Source organism: Haemorhous mexicanus, chromosome 18 (assembly GCF_027477595.1).
Source record: "Haemorhous mexicanus isolate bHaeMex1 chromosome 18, bHaeMex1.pri, whole genome shotgun sequence".
Lineage (NCBI taxonomy): Eukaryota > Metazoa > Chordata > Aves > Passeriformes > Fringillidae > Haemorhous > Haemorhous mexicanus.
Window position 1 is genome coordinate 475,737 of NC_082358.1, and position 15,888 is coordinate 491,624.

General features: G+C 38.9%; 1 protein-coding gene across 9 annotated transcripts in view; it reads left to right on the forward strand.

Moving 5' to 3' along the window:
- The window catches only part of PHF20 (PHD finger protein 20), a 75,528-nt gene that overhangs the window by 13,872 nt on the left and 45,768 nt on the right, over positions 1-15,888 (forward strand). For 7 of the 9 annotated variants that reach the window (XM_059862815.1, XM_059862821.1, XM_059862823.1 and 4 more), the window contains 7 exons: positions 2,312-2,426; positions 8,407-8,578; positions 8,794-8,878; positions 9,587-9,666; positions 13,775-14,162; positions 14,552-14,659; positions 15,681-15,857. In XM_059862815.1, coding sequence (XP_059718798.1) covers positions 2,344-2,426; positions 8,407-8,578; positions 8,794-8,878; positions 9,587-9,666; positions 13,775-14,162; positions 14,552-14,659; positions 15,681-15,857 — 1,093 coding nt within the window. In that variant the 5' untranslated portion in view covers positions 2,312-2,343. The remainder of the gene's footprint in view (positions 1-2,311; positions 2,427-8,406; positions 8,579-8,793; positions 8,879-9,586; positions 9,667-13,774; positions 14,163-14,551; positions 14,660-15,680; positions 15,858-15,888) is intronic. The other 2 variants (XM_059862819.1, XM_059862820.1) reach the window with 2 other exon arrangements.

Genomic DNA, 15,888 nt, shown 5'->3' on the forward strand with positions numbered 1-15,888 from the left:
AGGACCACAGTGCAAGCCAGTGGTAGGATGTGAGAGAGAACCCAAAGCAGCCCAGAGGAGGGGCTAATGATAAGAGATTTTTGCTCACAAAATTTTTTCTCTCTTTCAACTTTGTAACCTACTGCCTTCTAACAAGCCTAGCTGAGTTAGTGAAGTGCAGTATGTATGTGCTTTAACTAATGTTGGTGTTAGCTGACTATGACTAGCTGTGTTCAGATTTTCTTGGAATGTGCTGCCTCTGTAACTCTGATTAAATGGCTTTGGCTGTTTTCTTCACATTTCCTATTAGCTGTGATACTAATATTTTTAAATATTTGAATGAAATCACAGTAAGACCTTCCATGCCAAAATGAATGTGTTTATGGAAGCCCTATTGTGTGTGATCCTGTTACTGAAGTCAGGAGATGTGTATGTTCCTCTCCAGCCCCATGGAGGTGAGCTTTCATCCAGATGGCAGCTCTCACTGAGGAGATCCACTGTGGGAAGCTGAAATAATGCACCGAGTGTGCCTCTAGATTGGCTTTGCATGTCTCTCCTTAGTGAAAAGGAAAAATAAGTGTACTAGGGAAAGAATCACTTTGCAGATATCATTTCTTCAAGTGTTAATCAAAAGGTATGCTCAGTGTTTGGAGGCATGAAATTCCCTTGCTAGAGTGAGGAAGGGATATTTTAATGATGTAAATCTGCAAAGAAAATAGTGGATATTTAAGGTGTCAGTGGATAAACCACTTAAAATATAGCTTTGCACTTGCTGCCTTTTTCTTTTTTTTCAAATTCTATGTTCTGATGCAACATAAACTGTAAAATCCCAACCATCTTGAGTTTTTCTTAATTTTCTTTCTCAATTAAAAGGTATGGACTCCTGCCCCAACCATTAGAAGACTGGGCTGATTCAGATCCAGTGTGATACTGTGAGAGCTCAGTCTGCTATCAGATATTACTCAAGGAAATTAATTATTTTCAGTTCCTAGGTGGCTAGAATACTTTGTCTTTTGCTGTGGATCAGACTTACAGGCAATAGTATTTTTCCCCTATACCCTTGAAGGCTGCTTTCATAGAGGTGAGGATCAGTCTAAAAGCACTGTTTTAAAGGAAGGCAGCAGATGAGCTGTTGGTAGAGAAGTTCTTTTGCAGTGTGGTGGTTGAATGGAGGTGGTTGGGCTGTCTCTGTGGTCAGCCCTCGGCAAATGACCTGGCCTAAAAAGTGTGGTGAAGGAGTAGCTTTTGCCTATTGTAAAAGCTCTACGATATTCCTAAAGATCTTTGGTTTCTGAACCACACTTGAAATTAGAGTAATTCTTCACAATGTTAGTATTTTTGTAGATGCCGCTTAGTTGATACCATTGCTATTTATGCCTTATGTGAACAAAAATGCTAGTGCTTATTTCTGTGCATGTCTCCTTGTCCATGTAGTGTAAGACTAGGTTTTTTATTTTAACTCAAATCAGTTTTGTCCATCTGTAATTGAATGTTCAATTCAAGATACAACCTTACTCTAAGGACAGTGATATTGGGTAAGACTTACTTGAGGTTTTGGATCTTGTGAGCTTGAAGACTACAGGAATGGATCATAATTTCTATTTTACAATTGTGGGAAGCAGCTGACAAAAAAATCAGGAAAAATAGCTGTTGACCAGGCTTTTTCACTATGTGTACCTTGAGAGAAACTACTAGAGCAAGATTTCTTAAACTTTTATATTACCTGTTGGAAACAAATATTAATGAAGACTTTTTTTATATTCTGGTTAAAACAGTGGAGAAGTTGGACAAAAACAATGCAAATATGCAAGGAGTATAGAGTCTTCCAAAATTGGTTAAAAAGCCTACATATTTCTAATGTCTTTGAACTTTATTGCACATCTAGTGATGAGGTGACATAGTGTTCCAGAGTGTTTCACTAATATCGTAGCTGTTGAAAGATTGTCATTGTGTTTGTTTTGCCCACTTCCTGTTTACTGGATTCCTTGTTTTCATCAAAATGGAGAGTGGGGTAGAAAATATTACAAAACTTCCGTCTCATTTGTGAATAAACACTGGGTTGCGTGATTCTTAATTGACCTGGAACTTGGACCAATGGGCAGAGGCTGAGCTTCACTCTTTCATGGTCCTGTAGCTGCCATTTTGAACATACTTTTGAAATCCTTCTGCAGACTGTCACTTGGGAACCCTTGTTTAAAAGATAATTTCCCCCTTACTTTCTGCAAACCAAAATTACAGCAGTTCCTTAACATCTGGCTTCTGGGAATTATAGTGCATAAGCTTATTTTGTGTATGTCTTGATTGGTGATTGATATTTAATTGCATTTTTCAGGGGAATAAAATCAGCAGTGTTGATATTACAAAATGACAAAACATCCTCCGAATAGAAGAGGGATCAACTTTGAGGTGGGAGCCCAGTTGGAAGCCCGTGACAGATTAAAAAACTGGTATATTTTTAAAACCATTCATGTTATATTAATTTTAAGTCTTTACTATCTATAACATTTTGTATTGGTTTAATATTTAGAGTCATAGTCATTGGTTTGTAGGAAAGTAGTTCATTTATAAAAGTTTATATACCAGTGATTGAGATGGGCAGTAGATGCTGGTATGCTGTGCTGGCCCTCCAAAATTGTACTGGTGTTGTGTCTGGGAATAGGACTGCTCCTAAATCTGGCTGGACTTCAGGCTCTCATACTCCTGAATTCACCCTTTCTGTGAATATACTGTTCTGTGCTATACTTAATATTGCAGAGCAGATTTTATGGAAGAATAAATTCTTTGCAGTACAGAATATCCTTGCTGCTTCCTTTCCTGGTGCTGTCGTGAATTCATAGGCTCTAAAATCTGATTGAATTTGTTAGGCCTGTACTCATATGATGGTGGTCAGCTTTAGAATTAAAGAATTGTGTGGAGAATCATGTTCCATGCTAACAAGTCTGGTCCGGCACCCGTCTTGCAGCTCTCAGCTGTGAGGAAGAACATTTTTCTTCACGAACCACTGCATTAGGAATATGAAAAATCCTGCAAATTACTTAGACGGACTTTGAGTTTTCTGACTCTATACATTTCAGGTAGTCAGCTCAAAACTTAACATTTAATAATTCTCAGTGAATGAGAGATAAAATGAAAATTGCCAAAGACTTCTTAAATACAGGAATTAATTTGGTTTTGTTAGCTCGTGTAGGTAACTTCTCTTTCCAGAAGTCATCTCTAGATGATTTTTATTAAGAAGTCTCTGTAGGTTAGATATGGTTGTACTTAAGTTCTGGAACCTGCCGGCAGGTAAGGTATGCAAAGTCAGAATTGAAAACTATATTTGGGCATCTCAGGAAGAATGGTGCACTGCCTTAGACACAGGGGATTTTTTCTGAAAGGTCTTGGTTGCATGCAGAGCATGTTCTCTCCAGGTACAAGGGCATTGGAATTGTGCAAATGAGAAAGCATAGCTCTTTCCATAAAGAATGTAAAATATGAACATTAAATCCTATTCACATGTTAATTTGGCTTGGCTGTGTTTCCAGGACTTGTGTAGGTAAGCACTTATCTGAACCTGCCTCCATTTTTGATATTCTTGAGTTTTGTTAGTACAGCAGGAAAAATTAGGCTTACAAAAATAAGATCTCTTAGCCTGTCTGTAATGTAGGCTTTTTAAAGATGCAGTTTGGTGTAGCTGTTCTTTTGAGTAAGGCTTATAACTTGTATCCATGACTCTTATCCTTCTGATGTTTGCTCAACAACAGTGTTTGAGTGTACATAGCTCTTGCATGGGAAAACTTCGTGGGGAGGAATTCAACAACCTGCTCTACTTTCTGCATATCCTTTGGCTTAAATTTGAGTTTTGGGTGTGCTATTTGTTCCATGTTTTTTGGTTTTGGAAACACTTGATCCCAAAGTACCTGTCCTACACACAATGCTTTGTAACTCTGGTCTCACAACTTAGTTATGAATTCTCCAGTTCTGAAATCTTTTGTTTCCTTGCTAAGCTTTGAACCCTGGATTGTGTGCATTTTCATTTTTAGGGTTTCTCAATCAAAATTTTTAAGAGCTGGGGGCTTAGCAAAGCTGTCAGTGCTGACACAGCTCACTGGGTGTGGATTTGTAGAAGTCAGCAGACTGTTGTATGTTTTTTTTTTTTGGTTTTTTTTTTTTTTTTTTTTTTAATTTATTTTTTTTCTCTTTCTCTACTGCTTTCATCTGCCTCTGTGCAACCAGGACCACTCTGTGGTGTGGTTACCCTGCACTCCTCTAGGGGCACAGGATTTTCTGTTTGCTGACACTTGCTTTTCCCAGTGCTAGACCTTTGGAGGTCCAAACTTTTCTTGAGTGTACTTTTGTTGCTGTATTGGTGCTAAAACATAGTCACTATTTTCCTGTTTAGTTAAAGTGCTGACTTAGATTTCTGTTCTCAGTACCAGATACATCAGTCAATTCATGGGCCACTATTGCCAGTCTCTTGGTGGTAGTGCTTTGGAAAATAATTCATGTCAGAGTGTCATGTACCTCTCTTTCATGTCACTGACTTGTCTCCAAATTGCTAGTTAAAGACTTCTAGGATGTTTGGATGTGGTGTCAACCCTAGTTAAGAAAAAATACTGTATACCAGCAGAGTAGTCAGTGTGGAGCCTGCTCCTTGTCAAAGTGCAAAGTGAATTTTGCATCTTTACTGCTCATCCCAGAGGTTGCTTTGTTGTATTTGGAATCAAAGCATATTGGCAGTGCACTGCAATTCCTGGTTCAGTTGTCTGTCACATCCTATACTTGAACTCCAGGGAGCACAGTGAGTACTTTTGGTGTTTTACTTTAGGTTCTTAGGGCTTGGGTTGTTGCATCAAAACTGTCATGAAAGATTTGTCTGTTGGCCTCGGGTTACTATAGGGAGAGAGCCTCTGGATGCTGAGAGGTCTCATAGTGCTGGAGTTCAGAGGATGAAGGAGAGGGACTGCTCCAGTAGGGCATCCCTGAGTGGAGGGATCCCAGAGGGGTTGCTGTAGCCGTGGACATGGGCACACTGTCACAGCTGAATTGACTTTTTGAAACCTTTGGCATTGAATCATTTAAACTGATTGAGCGATGGTTAGCTACATCCTCTCTAACTGAAAAGAGGATGACTTCGCTGGATGCCTGCAATAGGCAAATGATGTTACATTTGTTACCTTGTTGTAATGACACATCCAAGTTTTTCTGTCTATTGTCAGAGTAAAATGGATCTGAAGGGGGTTTTGATTATGGTTAGAGCACTTGAGTAATATTGAGAGTGTGGTGCTACCCTGTTAAGATTCAGATTATCAGTCCCATGAGTTCAGTTGTTCATGCTGTCAGGAATTGGTCTCTAAGTACTAAAAAGATGAACCACTATAGCTGTTGTCCTTCACTGTGCTGGTTCTCTTGGATGCTTCCTTTCCTCTATGCATTGCTTTGACTGCACTAAGCTTGTCCTTACCTAGTTCCAAAGGAGGGGGGGTTTGTAGCAACTCTGTTTTGGCATGTAGGAAAAGAGAAGGGAAACAGACCTAGTCCAGTGAATTTCCAGATATTTACCTCTTCCCAGAAGAGGATAGTTTTACATTTGTCTACTATAAATCCATTTTCATACTGTTTGCTCTGCTTTGATGGCTGTAGTCTGAGGTTGCTAGTCATTGCTAACCATAGTCTATTTACTTCTTTGAGCTTCTGATTGCCTCTTAGGTTCTTAGAAAACTAATGCTAGCAGTTTGGGCATCTTAGAGATTTTCCCTTACTGTTTAGCCGGTTCGTAAGTCCTTGAAAGATATGAGCACATTATTCCTTTCAAATTGAGCTAGAAAACAACTTGCTTTGCCCTTCCTGTATGCTGCAAGGTGTTGTCTCCAATTTCACAGTGTTTCAGATAAATATTTAAATTAGTATCATTTGGGGTTTTCTTACCCAGGATGCGTTTAGCTGTCTTGAATATCTATTCATTCAGCTGAATACTTGCTTTGTGGTTTGGGGGAGGATGTGTTGGGCCACCCTGGAGATATCTTAGTTGTTCTCTGGTGCCTTATCCAGGCTTCAGCTATTGGCCTTTCACTTACTGTGTATCCTTTCATAGTATTTCTTTTTAACAAACAAGTCTGAATTTCTTTTAAGTTACCTCTACCTCTCTGTATGTTCACAGGCTCTTTGGAGGAAGTGTATGGGCAATGTTTTGTTGCTCTTCTGTATCGGTCTGTGAGCACTTGCACCTCCTGATGTGGTGCACTTGTTCAGTTCTACAAAAGGTGTGGGAGGAAGGAAGCTTGGCCTGTCAGTGTGTGATGCTCAGGGCTGTTGAGAACCTATGAATCTTTCTGTGACCCTTTCTGCTTTGTTTTGTAGCTGCCAGTGCTCTCATCTGAGAGGAAAGTGGTGTCGAGGTGTCAAGGTCTGTCAGAGTTCACGGGTAGGTCGAGCATAGCTTGTAATAGGTTTACTGCTTCAGTCAAGAGCACTGAGTGTATGTTAACTGATGTTTATTGCTTCAAAAAGAGAAGGCGATGAGGCTTTGCAGCATGTTCTCCAAGAACTGAAAACTCTAGCTCAACCACACTTACTCAGGTAGACTGAAATTTGGTCTCATTGTTAGATATGCTTTTCTTGATGATCTTAACTCCCATTAGTGAAGTTGGCTAGGTGCAGGTGGTACTGATGTATGATTTGGGATGACAGTTGTGGTGGAGAAAGTTCCTTTTTTGCTGGATATGAAGAAAGGAGCTGTCTTGCATCGTGTTAATTTGCTCTTAACTTGGGCTTGTCTCATATCAGTGGTAGAAATTAGATTGTGCTTCCTATAGGTGGTTATCTGTTTGGACAGGATTATTAGCTTCATACTGAGTCAGCACTCTGTCCTTTTTATTAGCTTCCCTCTTCATCATTGAAAATCTAAACTAGTTCTAGGCGTACTGCAGTCCCAATGGCAAGAGCAACCTTCTGTTTACTCTGTTGTTGAGAGGATATGGAATTTCTTACCTGTTTTAGCTGCTCTCAGGTTGTAGGTAATGGGATGGTGATTTTTGTCATTACATTAGTGATATCCAAAAATAATCTGTTTAGGTTGTGACTGTGACTACTGCCCCCTCAAGAGCTTGTGGAGGACAGTACTTGAGTTACCTAAATACAAAGTAACTTGACTGTCACAGGAAGAAAGTTTCCTTTTTTTTCCAGGAAGTTGGTAGCCAGTTACAGATGTCCCTGCCATAAATATCTCCCATTGGAATTCCTCTCCTCCACAGCCTTTGCTGCATGCATTTTGGTAATACATGGGGATGAACTAATGGCATAGCTTGATGTGTGTGGCAGCGAATATCCTTAGTCTGTAGTTGCAGTGCAAGTCTCTAGTATGGCCTATTCATAGCTCTTTGTGAAGTCATGACTGGACATGACTTAGATCTGCTGGAGGATTTCAGTTGTAGGTAGATTAGCTTTCTCTTTGCGTAGGGTTGTAGAACAGTAGTCTGGGTTGCATTTGAGTCTTAATTCTTACATGTCTAGGCTTTACTGTTAGTATCATGCTTGATCTTTTTGAGATGCCTCTTCTTTCTACCATGTGTTCTATCTTACAAGTGTGGTTTACCAGATAAAGAATACTTGTGGATTTGAGTTTTGTCTTCAGCCCTTTGTTCAAGAATTCACAGAGGCCTTGTCTTTCTTCCAGAATACCGAAAACACCAACAAATGGAAATTTTGTCTTGATGTTACTATTGCGGAAGGGAAAGCTTTGTACTTGGAATGTTACCTTCAGTTGCGATAGTGAAATAGCTGTGATTCTGAAATCTGTACTGAAGTTACAAATTACCAATGCAATTTAAAGAAATACAGAGTTTGCAAGGTCTTCCTGATCAGAAACATTTGAATTTGACTCATCTCAGATTCCCCTAAGAAGTTTAAATATAAACTTCTTAGTACTAATGTACTAAGAAGTTTATATTTAAAAATCCCAGGATTTTGCAGATGAAATTTAACTTTGAGATCCTAAAACTTAAATTACGTTTAGTGTGCCTGCTGGGTTTTTGCTGTTAGCAGATGATTTATGATGCATGTAATGGGTATCTTAGAGAAGTGAATGTATTGACACCCAAGTGTTACTCTTGATAAGAGTGAACTGAAGCTACTGATTTTGTAAAATGTGATATGTCTAAGTGTAGGGAAGGAAGATTCTGACTTCTGAATCTGTAGTTAAATTTTTTTCCAACCAGACTAAGAACTCCTTAGTTGTCTTCTCTTGCTGCAGCCAATGTTTGCATTTGCTGTTCAGTTTTGGGTTTTCTTATGTACTTTGCTCCATCATTATGTAGCATCTTTATTGCTTATACAAATGATACATCAAATTAATACAATTGGAAGAGCTAAACCAAGGTTAATTTGTATAAAGTGTCTGAGACAGCTTACCTTATTCATATTAAAATAATATAATCTACCTTTGATTAGGTATCCAGCGCACATTGAAGAAATTGATTATGAAGAGGGGAAAGTACTTATCCATTTCAAGCGCTGGAACCATAGATATGATGAATGGTTTTGTTGGGACAGTCCTTATTTGCGCCCCCTAGAGAAAATACAGTTAAGAAAAGAAGGATTGCATGAGGAAGAAGGTTGTGCAGTAAGTGGAAATTTGAGAACATTTGTGTGTGTAACAGTTTAATGTGCATTTGTATGAATGATGACCTTTAAAATGCTTCACTGTTGCCATGTTACCTGCTGTGTAAATTTTATGATTTCTTCTAAACATTGGAAAGCTAGTAATGGAAATGTTTTAATAAAGTTGTATGTTTCAGTAATTCTCAGATGAAGACAATTTTAACTACTGTTTTGTAGGGATTTCATATCAATGATCGGGTATTGGCATGCTGGTCTGACTGTCGCTTCTATCCAGCCAAAGTTACTTCTGTTAACAAAGATGGTAAGGGTTCCTGGTTTTGTCACACTTAGTAGTTATGTATTTCTAATTGTGCCAGAAACCTCATTTAGGTGGATAGATATTACAGCAGATGGAAAACAGCTGCAAAAAAATTACATTTTTCAAGTATGTTTTTAAGTCTGTCATTAGCTTTTTTAACCTCTTACCTTTTTTACAGGAAAAAAGCTTTCTGCTGGGCTATCCAGTCAGTACTTGCTTTAAGTATATATGTGGGAAGAGTTATGGGAAAAGTTGTTTCTTAAATTTGTTGTTATTGCTTATAAACTGCAATAAAAGCTATTGTCAGAGTTGTAAAATCCCCTTAATCAGAAGGGGAGGGGGAACTGTGATTTGTTGTGATACTGGGCTTGCTTTAGATTGTCTGTATTGTAAGATCAAGGAGAAAAGGACTGTGTAATTATGTATTGCAATATTCCACTAAAAATATTTTGGAGTTTTGTGAGTAAGGTGCATCTGGGGAGCAACTCTAAGATTAGACATGAACCTTTATTTTGACCGGAATTGTTTTGGATAACTTTGCTGTGTCTCCCTGGCCTGTGATAGGAACTCTGTGTTGAGGGTTCTGACAATGCAGGTAAAGCAGCTTTCATCTAGGGCTAATTGTGCAGCTGGAGTATTGGAGCTATTAGTTGGTGCTGTGTTAAATACCTTCTGATCTTTGAACTCTTACACTTTGCTTTCATATTTTAGGTACCTACACTGTGAAATTTTATGATGGTGTAGTTCAGACAGTCAAAAACATTCATGTCAAAGCTTTTTCCAAAGATCAGGTAAGTATGGTGTTTGTGTAGCTAGTACATACTTAAATTACTAGTTTAGGTAGCTAGATTTGGTGAATTATATAATACGAAATTAATGAAAAACCTTTACTGCTAAAATACAGTATGTCTGAAATTAAGTCCCTTAAAATTAAAAGGGGTGATGGATATCGCAGAAAGGGGAAAATGGGACTTCATTTCTCCTTCATTAATGGGAATCCATTAAAATGAAATGTGACTCTTTGTGGTATGATTTGCAAAGCTCTCAGGTTCTTTAAATGCAGCTCTTGAACTAAAGAAGTCACAGGTATATATGTAAAACAGATTTCTAAAAGTCATTGGAAAATTCGGAATGAACATACTAAAGCTAGTGGTGAGGTTTTGAGTCATGCTGTGATTGTTTTACCTGTTTGAGATTACTTTAAAAAATTATAAAATATATCTATATATCTCTCTGTCTGTGTCTCTGTCTGTGTCTCTGTCTGTGTCTCTGTCTGTGTCTCTGTCTGTGTCTCTGTCTGTGTCTCTGTCTGTGTCTCTGTCTGTGTCTCTGTCTGTGTCTCTGTCTGTGTCTCTGTCTGTGTCTCTGTCTGTGTCTCTGTCTGTGTCTCTGTGTCTCTGTCTGTGTCTGTGTCTGTGTCTCTCTCTGTGTCTCTGTCTGTGTCTCTGTCTGTGTCTCTGTCTGTGTCTCTGTCTGTGTCTCTGTCTGTGTCTCTGTCTGTGTCTCTGTCTGTGTCTCTGTCTGTGTCTCTGTCTGTGTCTCTGTCTGTGTCTCTCTCTGTGTCTCTCTCTGTGTCTCTCTCTGTGTCTCTCTCTGTGTCTCTCTCTGTGTCTCTCTCTGTGTCTCTCTCTGTGTCTCTCTCTGTGTCTCTCTCTGTGTCTCTCTCTGTGTCTCTCTCTGTGTCTCTCTCTGTGTCTGTGTCTCTGTGTCTGTGTCTCTGTGTCTGTGTCTCTGTGTCTGTGTCTCTCTCTGTCTCTCTGTCTGTCTCTGTCTCTCTCTCTGTCTGTCTCTGTCTCTCTCTCTGTCTGTCTCTGTCTGTCTCTCTCTCTGTCTCTCTCTCTGTCTGTCTGTCTCTCTCTCTCTCTCTGTCTCTGTCTCTCTCTCTGTCTGTCTCTCTCTCTGTCTGTCTCTCTCTCTTCTCATCTCTATATATATAAAAAAAAGGAATGACAGCTATGGAGTGGACAGAAACGATTCTTTCCCAAGGTAACTTCTTAATATTCATGAGTCACTTAAGGAGTATGGCTATTAATATTTCACGTCACAGCTTTGAGAAGATCAGCCTTGTTTCCCTTCTGTGGTTTGGCTGTTTTACCAGCCCTTCACTTGCTCAGTGCAGTGGGTTCAACCTTCACCTCATGACAGAAAGTAGTAGTGAGTCATTACATTTAAAAAAATAGAAATTGTCCTGCTCATGGTGAGGAGGAAGAAGTGCTGCTCTGAACTTTGATTTTCATGTACAGGCATGTAGGAAAGGCTGGTCAAGTTCTGGTCTTGAGTAACCTGGTTAAAACTTCTTAAATACCTGCTTCAGAATAATTTTCATTACAGACAGGGTTTTAAGTCTGCTCTCCTGCTACACATTCCTGTGTGGTAACTGTAGCATGTGGGGTTTTTTGTCATGCTCCCTGCCTTTAGTTTTCTGACACCTTAAGTTTGAGCAAAGAAATTGAATCTGTCCTCCCAGTACAAGTCTTAAACACAGATTCTAGTAATGAATGTCAGTAGTACAGTTTATATTTGTCACTATTGTGGAGAGCTATGGCAGTCATCAGGATTTCTGTATCTGCCGGGCTGGATTGGGACACGATTTCATGTTTGCCACAAATTGCCCTTAATAGCTTTTAAATGGTTATCATTGTTAGTGGTGGAAAATTGACTAATACAAGTGAACTACTGCAGAATCTTCATTTCCATGAGAAATGTTTTTATGATATTTAGAGTTAAATAAATGGAGTTGAACAATCAGAAGAAACACTCTGCATAAGTAAGCAAAAATATTTTGTTTCTCTTTTAGGAAGTTTCATGATACTGCATAGCTTTGGAAAGGTTTTGAAAGGAGATGAAAGGGATTTTCAGTTGGTTCTTTGTTTTCTCCTTTTAGCCTTTGTTCAAGAAGATTTATCTTAGTCCAAGAGAATCTCTTAAGTTATGCTAGAACATTTTTTCTGTCCTTTAGCATAAAAAAATCATAAAGTGAGAATTTCTCAGTGAGCTCTACTTATACAACCAGAAGTAAAGTGTGAAAAAAAAAATTCTTGAGCCACTGGAGTGCTCAAGAATCAGAAAAAAACTGGTGCAGCAGTAGTGTAGCAGCATGTTGAAAGTGGAGGGGAGGTGTTTTGTTCCTATTCTTCAGGAGGACAGAATGTAGTTGTGAAGGCAGACATGGCTCAAATCTTAGTACTTGTTAAAGGAAAAAAAAAAAAAGTGCTCCAAACCACACAATTCCTGAAGGAAGCAACACAAGCAGGTCATAATTCCTTTAATTACAGTATTACTATGTCCCCGTGTAGAATGTGTAACTGGCTATGTTGAACAATGATGGTAAAATGCTAATGACCTGTAACAGTGTGAATGTGCCTTTTCAAGGACACACAACTTTTAGCTTTTAAGAGTTCAGGAACACTCTTTACATCAAGAGGTAATTCAGACATACTGTATTAATGATTCAGTTTCTTAAGAATATTTTGACTAGGATGGCTTAGGAGTGTTCCAGTACCACATACTTGATTCAGATCAGATGGTTTTGTAAGCATGGAAAGTGTTGAAACGCAGTTGCCCGAGGGTTGTTTTTTGAGGCGGTAGGTGTTCATTTGTTTGTTTGGGGTGGGTTGGTTTTTTTTTCTTTGTTTGTTTTCCCCTGATGTTTGAGTTGCTGCTAAAGCTTTTCCCCTGAAGCTTCTCCAGTAAGGAATTTACAGAATACAAACTTACAGGATGTCTGGTAAGAGGAGTGCTTAGACATGTGAAATACTTCCTTCACATTTACCTGTTTTCATGGAATATACTGCAATTTCATTTCAAGCTTTTAAATGGTGACTTCTTTTTTAATCACATCTGTACCAAGTATGGTTGAAATAATATTATAGAGGGTGGAGCAGATTGCATGTTCAGCATTTTAATGCAGCAGTATTATTTCTTAAGGCTATGGTCTGAAAATACCTTAAAAGGTATCACTTCTTATAAGCCACAGATAGACAGGAATGCTGGAGTGCGACAAGGCAAGATGTAGTGCAGTACAAGGAAATAGTCTTAAGTGGATTCTCAGAATTTCATATGGCTTGAATCACATGTTCCACTTCCTTTCCCCAAGAAGGTGTTGAGGTATTTAGCCTTTCCTGTCCTCTGATCCTGGATTATAGTTCAAGATTGTTGGGCTCTGTAGAATTGTGTCTGGGAAGGAGCACGGTTGCTCTTTAATGCCTCAGTTAGGCTACAGGAAGAGAGAAGTTAGTTGAACTAAAGGCAGTGTTGACACGTGACCAAATATAAATTATTAATCCATGTGCAAAGTTAGAATATTTCTGTTCATCTAGGACAGCCTGTAGCAGGATCGTTGGAAGGGGAAAAAACCATAAATCAGCATATATCATCCTCCCTTGCCCCTTCCCAGTGGTGTAAAGCCTGATCACAAAAGGCGAAGAACATGGAGTAGCCTTAGCAATATTAGCAGCAATTATTAGTGCAAGCAAACTGTGTGTCTGTTTTGAATGAGACTCTTCTGTGAAAGGAAGAGAATTTGCACATCCAAGTGATTGAGCTGTCTGCCGTTTTCTTGGCTCCCGACTCCCGTTCTTTCCGTAGTGTCCCAAGTAGGTTTTATGTAGTACTGCACAAGCTGGTAGGGATCCAGCCTACTTCTGGGAGCAAAGGAACAGCAAATGTCTTCTGCCATTGTGTGGTGAAGAATGGGTTTCTTGCCCTGTTCTATTCACATTGAACAGGTCCTTCACCAGTTCACATTGAAACCCACAGTTTTAATCTGTGGGTTGCAATAAAGTGTGTAGTTTTATCACTTGAAAAATTGGACAAAGATGCAGGTCTGCTAAATACAAAGGGGAGGGGTGACTTTTAGACTTCAGTGAGTTGATTTTCCTGTCATTCTCTTTATTCTAGAATATTGTGGGTGATGCTAAGCCTAAGGAAAGAGGTAATGAAATTCCATCATCTCCAGAAAACCAGGAGAAATTTAAAGAGCAGAGGAAAGCAACAGGTAATGCAAAGAAAGACGAAGATGAAAAGACATTAAAGACTGAGAAACGAGTTAAACAACCCGATAAAGAGGGAAAATTTATAGTCATCTCGGAAAAAGGCAAGATCTCAGAAAAGAATATATCTAAGAATGGAAAAGAAGATAAAGAGAATATATCAGAGAATGATATGGAATATTCAGTAGATACACAAGTTGAGAAGAAGCCCGAGAATGACAAGGTAAAGAGTCCACAGGAAAATGCGAAAGAAACTAAGCGAAAGCGTGGCAGACCACCAATAACACCTCCCACGGGTATGTAGCCGAGCTTAAATGTCTGGGCATGTACCAGAACACTTTTAAAACTTACCTAAAGTAATAAGCAGTGTCTTGCTCTTTCACAGTCTAAATCTCTAGAAACGCTTAAAAAAATTTAGGTTCATCCTTGTTCAGGACAGCCAGGAATATGCTGAAATTTGGAGCCTTGGTGGTTTGGTCAGAGATTGGATTTAGGCAAGTAACCATCACATAATATAAAGTATACCTGTCGTAGAGTTAAATACTACTGTATAGATTTTAGAAGGCCAGATGAAGCTGTATTTATGGAAGTCCAGTATTTTAGATTGTGAGGCCTGGGAATTTGTGTTAAAGTGTTTCACAGCTTTGTATTCAGTCAATTATTATTCTGTTATGTAAATATGTAGAGCCAAGTTCTCAGACACTGCAGCCCATAACTTTGGAGTTAAGACGTCGGAAAATACCTAAAGGATGTGATGTTCCATTGAAGCGTCCAAGGATTGAAAAAACGTTGTGTGAGTTTTTTGATATTCAGCTCTCACACTGTGCGTGTGTATAAATAGAAAAGTTCTTCAAGCTTAATGGGTGGGGGAGGGATAAAATGGCTGTGGTATTAATCTTGTACTGTGATAGATGCATTGACTGAAATACAGCACCTGTTTTTCATAAATTTGCCATTCATATGTGGCATCATCATGCTGGAATTCCCCCCTAAATCTTTGGATAAAGGAGGCATAAGTTGTGAGCCTTGATGCAAAAGTTCACAGAGGTATTGGTGGCAGAGATTATATTGGCTCCAATATATAGAAGGCTATAGAAGCCTTAGACGTTGTAGAAGCTCTTTAGTTACTAGTTGGAGGATTAAAGCAAGGGCTCTTTAATACTATGTAAATATTCATGCCACTGCAGTTGAATAGCTTCTACTTTATCTTTGCGTGCTTTGTGTAGAGGCTGAAGAACTTGAGTGCGTTGATGAGGAAAGAAAATTATATTCTCTGTAATAGTGTCATGGCCAAGGAGATGAAGATGTAAAGAAAACCATTTCCTTAATACCACAGTCTTAAACTTCAGCGTGTCTAGGTTATCCAGCTCAGTCACAGCTTTTTGTGTGTCTGAATTGTCTCATCTAACTCCTGATACTATTTATGTCCATGGAACAGTTTGTTTAGACCAGCTCCACTATAAGGTGATGAACACACCCCCACTGCTCTGCAAGTAGGCTTCTGTGTGCATTTTGCTCAGTGGAATTTTTTTTCTCAGTAAAAAACTAGTAAGATACTGATCTGTATTCATACTTCAAATCTGTCACTAGAAGAAAAAAGTTGAGAGCTTTTGCTATATTTTTATGCTTATTTATAACTTATTGTAGCTTTTACAGAGGCCTAATTTTCTAGGCTTTTTAGCTTTTGGTGTTAGCCTTAATCCTTAAAAAACACACTTTGAAGGGAGTCACAGGGAGGGAAGAACTTGAAAGTTTGCTTGTGATCAGTTTGTACTTCTGTAACTGCATAGAACCATTAAATACAACTGTTCCAGCTCAGGAAAAACTTAAAAACTCTTCAGATAATGCGGAGAGAGACCAGATCAGGAGGCGATCTTCAAGACTCTCATCCAGTATTAGCCATGAGATTTTAAATACAGATCTTGTCACAACTTCCACGGAAATTCAGACTTGGAAAGATGCAGTACCTAACCAAAATGAATCTGAGAAGGGTAAGTGCCTTCACAGTGTACCCCAGATTTT